This window comes from Pogonomyrmex barbatus, unplaced genomic scaffold, assembly GCF_055798465.1.
Source record: "Pogonomyrmex barbatus isolate J1 unplaced genomic scaffold, ASM5579846v1 scaffold4, whole genome shotgun sequence".
In the NCBI taxonomy this organism is placed as follows: domain Eukaryota; kingdom Metazoa; phylum Arthropoda; class Insecta; order Hymenoptera; family Formicidae; genus Pogonomyrmex; species Pogonomyrmex barbatus.
In genome coordinates, this window is record NW_028297138.1 from 10,147,362 (window position 1) to 10,164,097 (window position 16,736).

Genomic DNA, 16,736 nt, shown 5'->3' on the forward strand with positions numbered 1-16,736 from the left:
TAACGATCGAGGCGAATAAAGATCTCTCGCAATACCATGTTTCTGATACTGAGGTACGATCGCTAAAGTCGCGCTGATGATAGTATAAGTCCGGAGCGAAAATTGCTACGATAAAACAGCCGGACAAGTATAATGTTAGATAAGGAATTCTGTCTCGAAGAAATTTGTCGACTCCAATAATACCAGCAGTTAACGTAAAGTTCGGACGTACGGAGCCTGAAAGCCGTTGAAAATGGAATAAAACAATTCTCACGTGTATCGGAACGTACGGTCCCGCGTCGCGTAACATTAAAAAGCCCAGGTGTAATATGATGTCACGGAGTTAGTCGACAGGGACGATCGTAAACGGAGTTCACGTCTATATAAATTGCAATCAACGGGCGACGTGAGGCGCGATCGAGGCGCGATCGCGGCCGTCTTGTCAGCGGGGATCGAAGTTAACTGGCTGCAGGGAGGATTACGGGAGACACATGGAGAAATGTTTACTACGCGGAGATACTCGCTACTGAATTACGCGGATAGTAGACGCCGGCAGCGTCATTAATCGTCCGAGAAAAATATAACGCCGGAGCGTGCGGCCGGAGCTGAGGCAGAAGCGATCGTGCTCTGACGCGAGCGGAATAACCGTAGCTCAATCAAGGGGCGCGGATGCAGCGCACGGCGAGAAAACGACGGCATCATCCCGCGGTCCGTTCCCGCGCCCATCGTTTTCAATTCGATTCGATCGGTCGCGTACAAATGACTTCGCCCACGGCGCCGCGAGAAATCGCGACGCGATTAATCTCGCGGCGAGATATCGTAAATATCGTTCGTTAACGCGCTCGGCCAAGCTCGCCGCTCAAAGGACACCCTCGGCACGTTAATATATGCGGTATTAACCGTTATCCTATTGCGAGTAATATTCCGAGCGCGATGCATGGGACGGCGTATCGCCGCCGCTGTGCTATCGTTTTCAATTCGATTTGTCAAGTGAGCGCTTTCGCCCACGACGACGCCTCGCCCGCGAGAGAGAGAGACCGGGCTCTCACGCGATTAATTCCCCCTGTCCCGGGCAATGCACGGTATTACGCGTAAAGCGCTCTAAATAGCGACGGGTCGAATGCATATGCAATGTCGATCGCCGCTCCCGTGGCGATTTGTCGCGCGGATTTTTCCATCTTAACGTCGCGTACAGTTACGACAGCGCGATAAATTCGGAGACGCTAATTCTACGTGTCGCGGCGCTCTAAAAGGTGCGATTATGGTATCTTAGATTACGGTAAACCGCAAAACTCTCAGCCATATCGAAAAAACGAACCCGTTCCTCCGGTTGTTCAAACTTCATGCCTCCGATGATTTTTCATAGTAGACGTGTCTTGCTAAAACTTGACTATCCTCTTATCTTATTTAAAGGTCTCATTTAAAGATCAATAAATGAAATCGCAATAGTCGCGAAGTCAATTACGGTAAGATGCGTATATTTTAACGTTACGTAATTGGACGGCATTTTTAAAAGGAGCATTAATTTCGGATTATCATAATCCCATCACGTTTACTGTCGCAAGCTGAAACGTTCGCACCATAAACATATGATTCGTATTTATTTTAGAAGAATGGAAATCTTGCAGAGACTTACCAATGCCAATGCATCGCATCCAGAAAATTCGCAAATTTTATCACCCTCAATTACATTTAGGCGTGGTTTGGAAATCTCTCTTTCTCTACCAACTGAAACTTATCAGTTTTATAACAGAACCGTTTGAGTCTTTTCACAGTGAAAGCCGTTCAATTAAACGGCATAGTCGACGCATCGTTTCGTTTACATCGACGAGGCAGTTCTTGAAATCAATCCGTCATCCTCGCATACAGCTCTGAGATATCTCGTCCATTTCCGGAAGCATTAATCGTACCGTGGTCTCGCACGTTACACGCGAGAGTAAGTCATTAGCGTCGCAATCGACATTACGAATTAGAAAGCACGCGTTCGTTCTGCTTCGCTTGTGCACGGCAGACGTTGGAATAAAATCCGAAGTTCGCCAGGACGAAGGCATTGAGTATCGAATATAAGCGCTACTGAAAACCGATCCGCTCGCTACTCGTCTGCGTTAGATTACGAACGCAATTAAAACGTTGATATTCAAAGCGAGTAAAACGCAAAATTTTCGTGTCGGCGAGCGCGCCTCGTTTTATCTCGCGACTAATGTGCGCCCTCCGCCGAGCGTTTCCTTAACATTTGAGGATCGGTGCCGCTCTAAATCGCGCCGAGTTAACGTAACATCACAATTATGACGCGAACGAATACGTCCGACTAATGAATTCGATGACTCGCGAGAATGCGAGCTCGCAGCTCGAGGAAAAACATCGTTAAATTAATCGTAAATCTCTAATGCACGTATTTCGAGAATGGTGTCTTGTTTTAACACGCCTTTCGCAGAATTGCCTCCGATATCGCGACTACGGAATCCTATGTATTATATTCTAACCGGACCGAAACGGATTTTTAGCCGGACTATCACACTCGCCGCGTGATTTTAAGCTTGGACATTAAATATTTATTCTTATCCGCGACGTACACGATAGTTTTCGCGTCAGCGATACGCCGCGGCTCGGGAGTTTCTCGCGAAACGTTGATTCGATTACCGCCGCTGACATCTCAATTAGAACAGCCGTGTATTTCGATGATGAAACACGATAAGTAATATACCACCGGTAAATTGCGTGTGTCGCGCGCGCGATTTGCTTATTCGCACGACAACATGGTAAAAGTGTAAAAATGACGGTCTATGAAATCCTGTCTGCCTGATAATGTTGCATGCATAAGTGACCTTTGTATCCCTGTGAATAAAATGTTAATTAAATAAATCCGATTATCGTGTTACACATTACAATTAAATAAAAGCCAAATAATCTCAGTCTCTTCTCTGCATTTTAGGAATTACTTACGAAAACGTTCAACGTTGATAGAAGATATATGACGCGCGAATAAAATTGTTAAGTTGCATTCACACGTTCGAAAACTGCAATTGGAAGAAAATATGCAACTTTCATGCTTATTGCATCTCATACATTTAATGCATGATGCATTTGAAAAATTCCAAAACGAATAGGCTTCGTGCCCCGACGCACGGCAGATTCAGTGGTTAGAGAATTTAGTGAGAAAGAAGCTGCCGTGCCTTTTTTTTTTCGAGATGACAGAGAGTTGAGGTAACGAGCTGCGGTAACCGCGTTGCATTGAAAAATAACTGCAGGCAACGCACAATCGCATGAAGACGTATGAGGGAATAGGTCGTTTGGCAAGCCGCTTATTAACAGCCATGGTTGGAAGCGGGTGTGCGGATTGTGTGGTTGATTTTACGAGACCACAAAGCTCCTCTATTCTTTCTCCGTTCGCGCTGCCCTCGGCAGCAACGTACGAGTGTAGCGTCAGAATGCACGATCGACGAGACTGCGCTCGAAAGCATATCTCCGTTAATGACGAGGGAAGAAAAAGGTTACTTTCTTCGCTGCGATACGTTTGCATTAATTTATCAAGATTTGTTTATTACGGTGATATGCGTAATCAATGAGGAGAAGAGAGATCTAAAGCGGACGCGTTCGGAGAACAGTCACGTGAAATCGCGTGTCCGCGGGGGATTAATCATTTATCGGTCCAACGATCCCTTTAATCGTTGCAATTTGAAATTTATTGAGGGATACTTGAGAAACAGAAAAATCTAATGAAATGCATTGATATGCAAAATAAGACGCGAACGTATATAGATATTGCATCGCGATACCGCTGATATACGAAACGAATGACGTCGGTAAATAATTACATTCTTATTAAATTTTTAAATACTAATTACACCGTAATCAATGGGCATTTAAATTAGTGAGATATTGAGTACGCTTGTGCGTGCAAACGCGTTTTATCTACAGAACATGACCGGAAAGAGTTAAAACTACCACTATCTTCACACGCTATATTTCTCCTGTATCAATGTTACAGATTACAGATTAATGTTATCATTAAATCCCATAATTTCTCTTTGTGAAAGAGAGATTTAAAAAATTAGTAAAGAAATATTATCGAGATGGAACGATAAAACCTTTCGTTACTTGAACCATTAAAATGATTACTTAAATGTTATTACATTTTTAAAACTGCATTTACCTTAATGTTTGAATTAAATATTAAATAAACAATTTCTCTCTGTATTAAATATTATGAAAAATTGTTCTTGCTGTTTTATTCGATAAATTACTCAATAAATTATATTTTCTTTCTAGTCCTCGTTCGACTACACGGAATTATGTCCCGGCGGGACAACAGCCGGAGCAGCGGTGGTTCTCGAGAGTGCGGTGATACATCAACCCTTGCAACTGCAGCTGCAGCAAAGCCACACACAGGCGCAAGTGCAACGTAGCAGTTTAGTGTCCGCGGGTGCAACAAATCCAAATCCGAACCCGAATCCACAGAGATCGCGGCCTTGGCATGACTTTGGTAGACAGAATGACGCTGACAAGATTCAGATACCGAAAATGTAAGTGAACTCCTAGCTTCGAAAAATTAACTATAGTTTCCGAAAAATTTACAGTAGGACCTGTTCAGTAGATAACTTTTAAAATGATCTTAAAATTTCGTTTTTAAAAATACATTACATTATATGCAATATTATTACAAGTTGAGAAACTTAAGAAATCTTTCTATTTTAATTTTTTTTTTCAATTAAAAGTATTCGTATTTTATATATTAAGAACAAATGAAACGTAATAGAATCACTTTCTTCGTCTTTGACAAGATTTGTCCGATTAGAGATTGTACGGTAGTATAGGAAATTAAAATAAATGCAATCAATGTATATATTATACATAATAACGATGTGCAAAAGTGAATGCTCAATTTGCTTGATAGGATGGATAGATGGATAAACAAGTAAACAGATTGATATTTATCTGTTCATCCATTTTATTACATGAGAGGCACGGACGTAACGAGTAAAAGTTGATAACTTGTACTGCTTAGGGCAAGCAATTGCGAGTCTTTATAATAAGGGAAACGTCTCATGATCGCAGACGAAAGTCTCATTCTTAACTTGTTGTTAAAGGTTTAAATAATTTATATTCGATCTTCGTTCCATGGACACAAATATTTGTACAAAAATATTTACGGTTCCAAGAATCAATTAACATATAGGATATATCATAATTTCTAAACATATTACTATAGTTAATTAAAAATTTGATTAATAATTCATGATCTCTGTTGCGCATTAATGCGCATAAATCGCGTATTATAGCTTGACGAAGACAGAGCCTGAGATATTTGTGTCCTTGTACAGTCATGTGATACTTTCGCTTATTTACTGATGCTTAATGATAATTTAAGATTCTCCTGCGTTTAGAATTAAGAATTAATAGTGTATCTAAAAAACAAAGTTATAACGATGTCATTTTTGTTTCGCGGGAAACTAATATCTTTACTAGTCGCTCGCTAGTGAAGAAGAACTTCCTGTGCCTCTTAGCTCTTCGTGTACCCTTCATTTCCTCCGTGGTTCATCACATCCGTTTGCCGACTCACTCGGTCTTCTCCTTCTCTCGCATCCATCCTTCCTAGCGATCTTTCCACTTCCCGTTTCGCTCCATCCGTCTTTCGTAATTTGTTGCCTTCCATTGTTAGAGCCGATAGATACGATCAGCGGCGCTGAATATGTCTCGCTCCGGCTCTCGGGATATCCACCGACGCGGGATGAACAATGATGTTAAAGTTATTAAGTCGCAGCCAGTTCTCCGCAGCCGAGCCTCGAAGAGCGGACAAGTGCCTCGGGGTCGCGCCGGGTCCGGGCTGAAAAATCGCGCGCAAGTCCACCGACCACTCGCAGCGTGAAATCGAAATGTCAAGAGGGGTAGCCTCTCTCTTTCCGACCGGGGCCGTTCTTTTTCGCGAACGGAAACGAGAAGGTCAGACGGACAGATTTCCGAGAGAGAGAGAGAGAGAGAGAGAGAGAGAGAGAGAGAGAGAGAGAGAGAGAGAAAGACACGGTAGTCATGCGTAACTCACACAAGAAGTTGTAACAAGGTATACATTGGGTAAGCGGCGACTGTGCAACGGTAGCCAAGGCGCACAGGAGGGCGTTCACCCGCCACGGTCAGTTATCGCCTCGCTCGCCACGCATGCTGCCCTCAGTTCGTCCTCTCGATTCTCCAATGAGGAAAAAAAAGGGGGAGAGAACGGAGAGACTGGAAAAAAAGAGACGAATGGACCGCGCCATGAATACGAAAGCGCGCGCGCGCGCGCGCACACTTTTCGAAGACGATACAGTGCTCTCGCGAGGACACGATAATACGTTCGGAAAGCTCACGTCAAAACTATAGACTGATGGAGACCGGTATCGATAGATCGGGTTTTGAGATGAGAAGCGGCGGCACGACGATTACAGATTTTCCTCGATCGCGGCGACCGATCGTTTTGCTCCCGTTTCGCATCGCGTCCACCTTCCTTCCACCGTACGCGTTGTTTTGTCGTCTCGTGTCTTATATCGCGCTCTCTCTCTCTCTCTCTCTCTCTCTCTCGGGTTATGGGCGTTCATTTTTCATAAGTTATCGCCCGCCTACCTACCTGCCTGCCTCAGCCGCGACCGGCGCGGAGATAAGCTCGATTAGAAGCCGCGATTTTCTCCGGGCAAGGTTGATGCGTGTCTGTCGATGTCTTTTCTTTTTCCACTTCGCGTCGTGCGTTTGCGCTCGCGCTTGGGTCTGCAGCTTCCCAGGCTCCGGGCGTCCGAGAGCCCTTCATTATCGTTTTGCGTTTTGTGATTAGCGATCGGAATATTCATACCCGATCGGAAATCGCTTCTTTTCACGCGATGATGAACGTTTCTAATTAGCAAAAATTTCGCGTGATTTTATTTGCCTCGCGCACGCATCGGTTGTTTGCCACGCGAAGTGGCGTTAAGTGTGTTTGCCTTAGTAGGCGAAGTAGGAATAGAGTTGGCGGGGAATTAGCCGATAATAGCACGATAATCACTCACATCGCATTAATCAGCTAATTGAGCATTCGTTTGCGAGCTCGTAACAGCTTATTAAGTAAATAAGCGATTCGATCTTGATCAAGTGTGAGACAGCCAGCTGCATAATGACCAGGAATCGTTTCTTAAATATGCACTTTTTTATCAAGTTGCGTTTTTTCCACGCTTCATTTAGGAATTTTTATTTGTCTGTCCTTTAGTTTCTCGAATTACGGATTTAAATATCATCTGGAGTCGCCGATTAGCACATCACAGCGTCGTGAAGATGATAGAATAACGTATATCAACAAGGGTCAATTCTACGGAATCACGTTGGAGTATGTGACCGATCCAGACAAGCCGCTGAAGGCAGGACAGACAGTAAAGGTAAGAACATAATGAATAATTATATATTATTATTGCTTGCAATTTTTTATGTAAATATATATATAATTTGAGTAATAATTGTTACGTTTCGAAGATTATAGCTCTAAAATGCATTCAACATAAGATAATTGCTTGAATTTTAGTAGCTTTAAATCTACGATTAAATAATTATGTGCCACACATATATCATTTTGAATCTATGTAATCTATAATTTTTATTTATAGTTTTACTCTCAATTTTGCGATTTGGTAACAAGAGAGCATTCAAAAGTACGTGCGACATATCATACGTAATCTAGTGTACACGATACGAATCATATCAGACCATCTAACAATGGGCGTTTTGCAGCGTATCGTATTTGTCGCGTGACTGGGGCGAAATTCGCGGGGATGATCAGGGCGCGGCGTGTCGAAGGAAGAAGTCAGACGGGACCGTTTGTTTTCGCGGCTCTAATTGGCAGCCGCGGCGCGCGCGGGGCTCACCGTTAGCAATTTCCATTCTGATAAAGGTGGCGGATTTCTTTTTCCGTCGTGCGCGCCGCGACGAGTTACGGCTTCCTCGTTAATTGCTAATCGAGCGTCGAGGGCGAGGCGTGTGGCGATTCGAACGGTATATTCGCGTCTCTCGCGGCGCGAGCCTCAAGGGGAGATCGGTTAAGTAAGTGTAACCGCGTAACGCGAGCCTCTTATTCACAGGCCTCTCTTTCCTTTCCGATCGCGCGCGCGCGCCCATATTTCCTCCTCCGGTACGTCGGAGTTGCAGTTCTTCGCCCATTCACCCGAATCACGAAAAATCCTTCCTCCGTCTCGGGCGCTCGCTCGCCGCGAGCGGCGAAACGCTCACGTCCGCGTGTGCCCGCTCGAGCGTGCGTCTGTCGCGGCCGATGTGCGATCCGAGTGAAATGAGAAACCCGAAAGTTAACTTCGTAGATACGGGAACATTTATTTATGTTACCTCACACACTGCCAGGCTGATTATAAAATACGAGGGATTTACGTGCGCACGCGGCACGTCTCTCTCGCACAATGTTCTCCTCGCCCCGTAGACTAATACGTACAGATAAGCATAACGACCGATATCGATGATTTCTTGCGTATAATTAATTTGTGTATGTAGAGCGTGGTAATGCTCATGTTCCGAGAGGAGAAGAGCCCAGAGGACGAGATCAAGTCTTGGCAATTCTGGCATGGCAGACAGCACTCCGTCAAACAACGGATTCTCGATGCCGGTAAATGATTTAACAAAATGATATATAAAAGTTTTCGTTTTAGTAATAATAGTTTTTATGAATATAATAGAGATTCGCGATCGCTTCATCGATTAGATCTTTTAATCTCTTGTATTTTTGCGCAAGCTATCTAATCCGTCACGGACAAACGGTAAGATCGTATCGCGAACAAATGCCCCGTTATTTTAATATTCTATCTAAAAGCGTACCGGGAGTAGCACTAGCTACTTCGTATTCCCCTGCATGATCCGCGAGTTTTAGAGTCACGTCCGTTGTTACAGACACAAAGAACAGCGTTGGACTGGTGGGCTGCATAGAGGAAGTCGCGCACAATGCGATTGCCGTTTACTGGAGCCCACTCGAATCGTCGGCGAAGGTAAGGAACGCCGGAAATGTCGATTCACGTTACCTCCTTAACGACATGCACGTATCCGAGCCCTCTCCATCCTCCCTCTTTCCCGATATACCTAGTTTATCGCCATGCGATCTCGCGCCACTCCGCGCAAAATATCGCATTGCTCGCGCACTCGATCGCATGGCCGTTTAGCGGAAACGGTTAATAAAGCAATTCCCCGTCCCCGCTACTACCTGTCCGATTTCTGATCCGCAGATAAACGTTGCGGTGCAATGTCTCAGTACCGATTTCTCGAGTCAGAAAGGCGTGAAGGGTTTGCCGTTACATATCCAGGTCGATACGTATGAGGAACCGCCACCTCACACGCACACGTACACGCCGCCTTCCCATCGTGGCTACTGTCAAATTAAGGTCTTTTGTGATAAGGTAACCGCTCTTTTGAATTTCCACACGCTTATCTCTTTTTTTCTCCCCTCCTTTCTCTTCCTCTTTCTTTTCATTTACGATGTAAATAACGCGCAATCGCTTCCTGGTCGCAATGCGATCATGAAAATTAAGTTGAGAGATGACGTTGCTTACCGCAGGGGGCAGAAAGGAAGACCCGGGACGAGGAGAGACGCGCAGCCAAAAGAAAGATGACCGCGACCGGCAGGAAAAAGCTCGATGAGCTTTATCACCCCGTGACAGAGCGCAGCGAGTTTTACTCCATGGTCGATCTGCATAAACCTCCTGTATTATTCTCGCCGCCGGCCGAGCACGCCATCGATAAGGTAATCACATCCATCCATTTTTTCGTACGTTACTCGAGCAAGTAAGAGTGTCGTCTATAAAGACTTGCTGTGTTCTCACGGAAGCGTAGCTCATGAACATGATTAAAGGCCGTTTAATTACGGCGGTATTGAATTTAATAATTGCGCGAAAAAAATTGTCATTATAAAAAGTACAATAAAATATAATAAAATATAACAATATGGACCTAAACTTGTTCTAATATGCTACGTTAATGTGAATAAAACGCAATACAAGGCGCCTATGCTTGTTAAATTAAATTTGTTTTTAATTAAAATATAAATGTGTAATCTTGGCATGCATTAATTAATCAGCATAAAAAGCGAATTTAGAAAGAAAATCATGTGGCATTCATAATCCTCTGCTCTCACCCCCGCCGAAAACCTGCACTAACCGCAACTCCTTTTATCGCAAAGTAATGACGTGGACTTTCTCAAAGCCTTTCGAATTTTATGTCAGTTCAGTTTAGCGAACCGGAGCAAATTCGATATCTAATTTTTATATTCCTAATACTTTCAATATCCTTGTTGAATTGTTATTGCAATAATGTTATTTCACGTATTATGATTAATTGCAATAACTTTATTATTACATATAGCGTTATTATTTTCATTGTTAATAGAAAATTGAGGAGTTTCCATATTTATTTTTTGTCGCTCCTGATTTTGAAATTCGTTCGCAAATGTATTATCTCTTGACAATTACGTGTTAAAAAAGAAGTCAATGTCGCTTCAAAGTTGCTCCTCATTTTCCATGAAATTCAAATGAGGAAAAAGAGGAAAAAAAAAAAGACGCAAAGTAGAAATAAATCTTGTTCTTTTTCCACGACAGTTCTCGACGATGGAGTTGTCGGGCTTCTACGGTGGTGGCGGCGGCGGGGGCGGGGGTGACACCGACACCTCGTCCCTCAGTAATGGTGAAGGTGGAGGATTAAAGGCGGCGGGCGGTAGCAGCCCCTATCCGGCGGCATGCGGCCGGCCGAGTCTGCCTGCCCTCAAGTTCCACAACCACTTTCCGCCCGACAATCTCAGTAGCCTGCACGACAAGAAGGACTCGTTGCTGATGCAGGTACAGGAGCTACAGGGCTCGGTGCTGGGGGTGCAACAGGCCGGTCTGACAGGCGCGGTGGTGTCCAGCGTCGGCAATCGACTGCATCTACAACAGCAGCCCTCGCATCTGCGCTCGGCGGACGCCGAAGACCGCGTTATGCTTTACGTGCGTCAGGAATCGGAGGACGTCTATACGCCATTGCATGTCACGCCGCCGACGGTCCAGGGGTTGCTCAATGCTGTAAGGAACATCTTAAGGCTCTTTTCTTTTAAATCGCCAAACACACATCAACATCTCACAACACGCAAACATTCGCGCGCGCAGAGCTATCTCAGGAATTTTTGCAGTTGCAAGGATACGGTTCGCACGATCCGCTTTTGCGTCTGCAATTCATTCTCGATAGGTATTTTTGAGAAGGATAATAGAGCGGAAGTCGTAGGCGCTGTTCTCGCTGTAAGCTATTAACGCCTGCAGTATAGAGAAAATTATTGATCTTTATTATGAATTATACAATATAAATGTAACGTTAATCTTGGAACGAGAGACAAATATCATAGATATATAAACTAACGTGTAATTGAGAGAGGAAATACACTTCTGTGAATTTTATGTCAACTGAGTGTTGATACTTATCGTCCGGTAATAAAATAGATAAAATAATATTCTTTTTAATATTATTTATATTATATTATTAGCTAACAAGCTCATTCGTATGTATATCATAGAAATGGAGACGGGAAATGGAAGTTCTCATCATTTCCATACCGCGACCGATATCGACTATACATACGGTAGCCGTAACGTGTTTTATGCAAAACACCGCGCAGTGTCGAATATGAAACGCGACCGTGGGCGTTAATGGGTTAATTCGTGATTACGTTGTCGTTCGACGGTGAGGGCTTGCTCTAGAAACAGAACGAGAAGCGAGACAATAATAATGCAACGTGCTATCGCTACCATCGATCGAGATACGCTTCCTGTAACGTAGACGGTAAACACTTCCAGGCTTAATAAACTCGCACGCACGGAAGGTAATGTCTGTGTTTCGATTTCAATCGATACCAGTTTGGTTTCGCTTATTCAATCGCGTTCTATTCGATGCGCGCGGAAATTATACACGCCAAGCATACATATTTATATATGTAGGTATCTACGTGCACATATACAGTCCCATGAGAGAGTATATTATATTACTCATGCATGTGAAAGCATACTGCGCCATTATTAATACCCGTTCGCACTGGTCCACTCGCTAATTAATATTAATGCGCATGCATCACTGTGTCCACTGTGTCCAAGATCCTGATTAATACAATATCGATAGTGCAAGATGTACGATCATATTACCCCTCCTCCTTCGCGGATATGCGAGACTGTCGGCAGCTCTTAATGATCTACCGGACGTTAATGTAAGAGCGCGTTACACTGGCGGAAGAAAAAAGTGGAGAAAAAACATACCCTTTCTTTCTCTGTTGATCAAACAATTTCTCTTTTTTTTTCCCGCGAATGAACGATCTATTGATCTACGTAGTCCTATCTCCATCGCGATCGATCTAATCGATCTTAAACTATCTCCGCGTTTTCGCAATGCCGCGATGTATCTGTCTCTTCATCGTTGTATCTTCCCGTTTTGATATCTATCTTGTCTACTTTATGTCTAGCTCTATCCTTCTCTCTCTCTCTCTCTCTCTCTCTCTCTCTCTCTCTCTCTCTCTCTCTTGCTGTCATTCTCGCGGTAAGATTATGTCTACCTACGCGCCTCTCGCGAGCACTTTCTCGAGAGTGCGTGCGCGAAACGAACGAAACGACGGTCCGCAAGCCACTATCAAAATTCTAATGTTCTACTTTTTTCTATTTTGCAGATTGAGTCAAAGTACAAAATTGCATCCTCGAGTATTAATAATCTCTATCGCAAAAACACAAAGGGGTAAGTTTAGTAGAGTGTCATCTTTACTCGCATGCACGCCTACGCGGTGCATGCCATAACGGTGACATTGCCTGACTCTCTCCGCCTTGGTTTGATAGTCTTTTTCTCACTGTCTCTGTCTCTACTTATCTCTGCCTCTCGCCTATGATCGTGCCTTTTTCCAATCTCGGACAACACGCGTTTCTCTGCGACGTATGCATTTGAATGTATGTAGACGCCATTCTCGTGTACTCTCTCGTTAAAAGTGTCCTCTCTTTGTCGATCACCTTAATCCGAATATCGCTGCACGCTGACTGTATCTCGCTACCGCTACGCACAATCACGCCTGATTAATTCACTAATCCCTTCACGCTTCTCGTCTTCTGCCTTCCGTCACAAACGCACTCATGCACGCCTTACCTGTCTCGTCTAACGTCGTCATGCGTCTCGTTCAGCTATTTGTTTTGCCGGTTTATTTTTCAATATATATTGATTACGCATTACGTATTCCTACAGGAATCCTTCCCTCGAACAATTACTCTTCGTTATTCGACATTTATACATCTCATATCGTTTAAGCAAATCTTATCTTAGACTCTGTTTCTCTTTCTCTGTCTTTTTTCACGCACAATGCGGTGCGAACTTTACGATCCACTTTTTTCACTTTAACTGCAAGATGATAAAGATCCACTGCAAGACAACATACATAATTTTGCTACTACGATATTGTGATGATGTGACACGATGTAATGAATAAATATTCTCTATTATGATCTCTCAAATATTTTTTTCATATTTATCTCCATGTCAATATGAAATTATGTTAGAGGTAAAACATAGCAAAATATGAAATATTATAAAAGAAATAATATTCATTGCAATAGAAAATTTTTGTTTTTCGCGTGCCTACTTAAAAAATTTGACACTCGCCACAATAATATCAAAGTATCTTTTTAATCGTAACACGCAACAAAAATTGTATGCAATTCCTTTGTCAAAAATCACAATATTACAGTGGCTGAAGCCGCGTTACATGCCGCGTTGCATGCCAATCGCTCGGGTAATCGTTTTCTTCGGAACGAGATCGTTCCGCTTCCGCTCGTAAGTCGCGCCGAAGAAATTTAATGAGAACGTCATTCTACCCTGTTGCAGAATTACAGCGAAAATTGACGACGACATGATCCGATATTACGTCGACGAGGATCTATTCCTGCTGGAGGTGAGCCACTCGCGAATCAGTCCAGACAGCGAACGCAACCCGAACAACCCGGGCTCGCCGGGTGATCCCGGAGATCCGGGTGATCCTCCTACCACTGGCGGATACGACGTGACGCTTATCGAGCTACCCTCGTCGCCTCCGCATATGCCACATTCACCCCTTGCCAATTCTACGCATGGACATGCACATGTTCACGATAACAGTAACACATGAACCTGAACGGACGAGAAATGTTCGTACATAAATATACAAGGACTGAACATCCAGAATAATGATGACGCAACAACATCGTTGCTAACGACGCTAAAGCTGATTGCTAAATGGACGAATTTGCTCGCATCGCGTGAAATGAAGATTCTCGTTCAATTTAGTCGACGATAGGCTTGCCAAAAATGCTCATCGAGAGGTACAAGTAGCAACATGTTAATTATTTTTTAGCGAGAACGATGATGAATCAAGAGGATCAGAAGACACTGGATTTTCAGATTTTCAAGTAGTTCGAAGAAGAAACGTTTTGTTGCTTCAATGTGGACTCTGATCGTATAATCCTAGTATAATGTTACAGTCGAAGCCTATACTTTGACAGAGAAATGTTTTGTAACATATCTTAATACATATGTTCGTTAGGTTTTTATACTGAATGTTTTATTAATAATTATTATTTCATAATTAAGGTTTCAATTCTTTCACATCTAATGAGACATACACTCAGCACATTTCAGAAATCATGTTTGACAGATACTAGGTTATTTTTAAAGACTTACAGCAGTCATTTTATAGATTTTTAAACTATAAAAAAATATGGTAATAAATATTGTTAAAAAGTAAAATGTTATTATAAATAAGATGCAAAGGTTTTCGAATTAATCGTGAAAAACTCAACTTGAACTACATAGAATTATCAAAGTTATATCTTTTCGTGAAGATTATTGAAATATATATAACTTTAATAATATACTATCATTAAATATTCTATATATGTTATAATTTTATAAGATTATAGCATATAATTTTATTATATAATAATATTATTATTATATATAATAATATTATATGATAGAATGTATATTATAATAAATAAATATATTTTTATTATAATTATATTATATTAGAAAATATAAAGTATAAATAATTTTCAAATTCGTTGTATTCGAATGATATTGGAATAATAGTGATTATATGACTGATTATATATGTTGATTGACATGTGCCAATACATAGTATAAATGAGACCGAAAACTTTTGGATCTTACTATGTAATTTTTATCAATATACATTTTGTTATATTTTTTATTTTATAAACTAAATCTTTTATACTCTTCGAAATTTTGGTATAAATTTTTACTTGACTTATTGATTGATTCTATTTGATTATTAATTGATTTAATTTGATTTAATTGATTTTATTTTTCGCATTTACTGTTATTGAATCTGTCATTTTAAACTTGTTAGTCTTTGTTATGTTATTTTTTTCCAACTTTTAACAACTCTGGAAACTTGTGAAAATAATTAACTCCCCTTTTTAAAAAGAAAGATGTGAAAGAACTAAATGATCTCTTTCGCTCATGGATGTATGGGCTTCGACTCGACTTGAGCAAGTCGAATGTGCAAAATGTACACGTACGTCGCTGGCCGTATGAAAAGCGACACGTTACTATTTTATACACACGTTACATATTACTTGTTTTCGTGCCGCGAACGATTTTATATTGACAATTGTTAGCTTAAGATGCCGACGCGTCGCGTCGCAAACGCGATCGTCATGTAAATCAATCAAAAATTGATTTAAGGATCCCGGTATAAATTAAGCATACGTATATTGTAGACATATATGAGATCTACTACTCGTCTACTCATCTCTATTAATTTGTATCTTAATTGATACTTCGATACTATCTAGACTTTTGTTCGTACGTTTAAGACGCATCGATTTAATGCTCTCGAATTAAGTCTTAACCGTGTGAATAACTACGAAAGCCTACAAATTCATCCTATACATGACGTTTTGAATGTTTTAGTCAATGACAAAAGCAATCGCTGTATTATTATCTCTCTATTTTCGTATCCGTATTAGTAATATTTTCATCTATTTTAAAATACCACAATTTCACATGAAAATTTGCGGAACAACGTAAAAATAAAAAAAAAAGATATTCAAATCTCAATGACTCGTGAAAAGTTAATCGATATTTTCTTGCCATTTGATTGTCATTAACAAGACTTTTATAACTTCATTACAAGCGCTGACGCACATGAAGACGTCGCGCGATTTCGTAACGCCGTTGTCAGCTGCAAATTGATTATCGCGCGCGAATAAATCTCGATTTGTAATGGAAATCTTGTCACTTGTGTGAAAAAAAGATTTCAGGAAAAAAATCCGTGAAGCTGAATCGCTTCCCTGTATCGTACTCTCTGCCACGTTACACTCGAAATAGCATCGAGAAGCCACGATTTTTTCTAAGTCTTAAGACTAATAAGAGTAATATAATCACGCTATATTTGTATCCATAATATAATCTCTTTACGCATACGTACATACGTAAGAACTCAGCCCAGACATTGCAGGATTAAGATAACGATTCAATATCTTGGAAGAGCAATTGTTCCATTGGAGAAAGAAGAAAGAGTCCTATTTGTATTTGTTTTCCTACTTCTTTTATAGAATTATAAATAAAATTATCTCTCTATAGCAAAAATAGTTTTTCAAAAGTTCTCATTAAATTTTGATACATTGTCCTATTATAATATTTTATTTTTTTTTTCTACTTTTTTACATATAAAAATTCTCATATTTTATGTTATATTGTTATATCTTTACATATCAGTTCCTCTACTT

At 41.4% G+C, this 16,736-nt stretch overlaps 1 protein-coding gene across 1 annotated transcript in view; it reads left to right on the top strand.

Moving 5' to 3' along the window:
* The window catches only part of LOC105423592 (grainy head), a 30,117-nt gene extending 14,398 nt beyond the window's left edge, over positions 1-15,719 (top strand). The window contains exons 4-12 of the mRNA XM_089081262.1: positions 4,249-4,502; positions 7,187-7,352; positions 8,470-8,581; positions 8,863-8,957; positions 9,192-9,362; positions 9,521-9,706; positions 10,557-11,015; positions 12,638-12,702; positions 13,834-15,719. Of these exons, the coding sequence (XP_088937388.1) occupies positions 4,249-4,502; positions 7,187-7,352; positions 8,470-8,581; positions 8,863-8,957; positions 9,192-9,362; positions 9,521-9,706; positions 10,557-11,015; positions 12,638-12,702; positions 13,834-14,113 (1,788 nt within the window). The 3' untranslated portion in view covers positions 14,114-15,719. The remainder of the gene's footprint in view (positions 1-4,248; positions 4,503-7,186; positions 7,353-8,469; positions 8,582-8,862; positions 8,958-9,191; positions 9,363-9,520; positions 9,707-10,556; positions 11,016-12,637; positions 12,703-13,833) is intronic.
* The last annotated feature ends 1,017 nt before the right edge of the window (positions 15,720-16,736 follow it).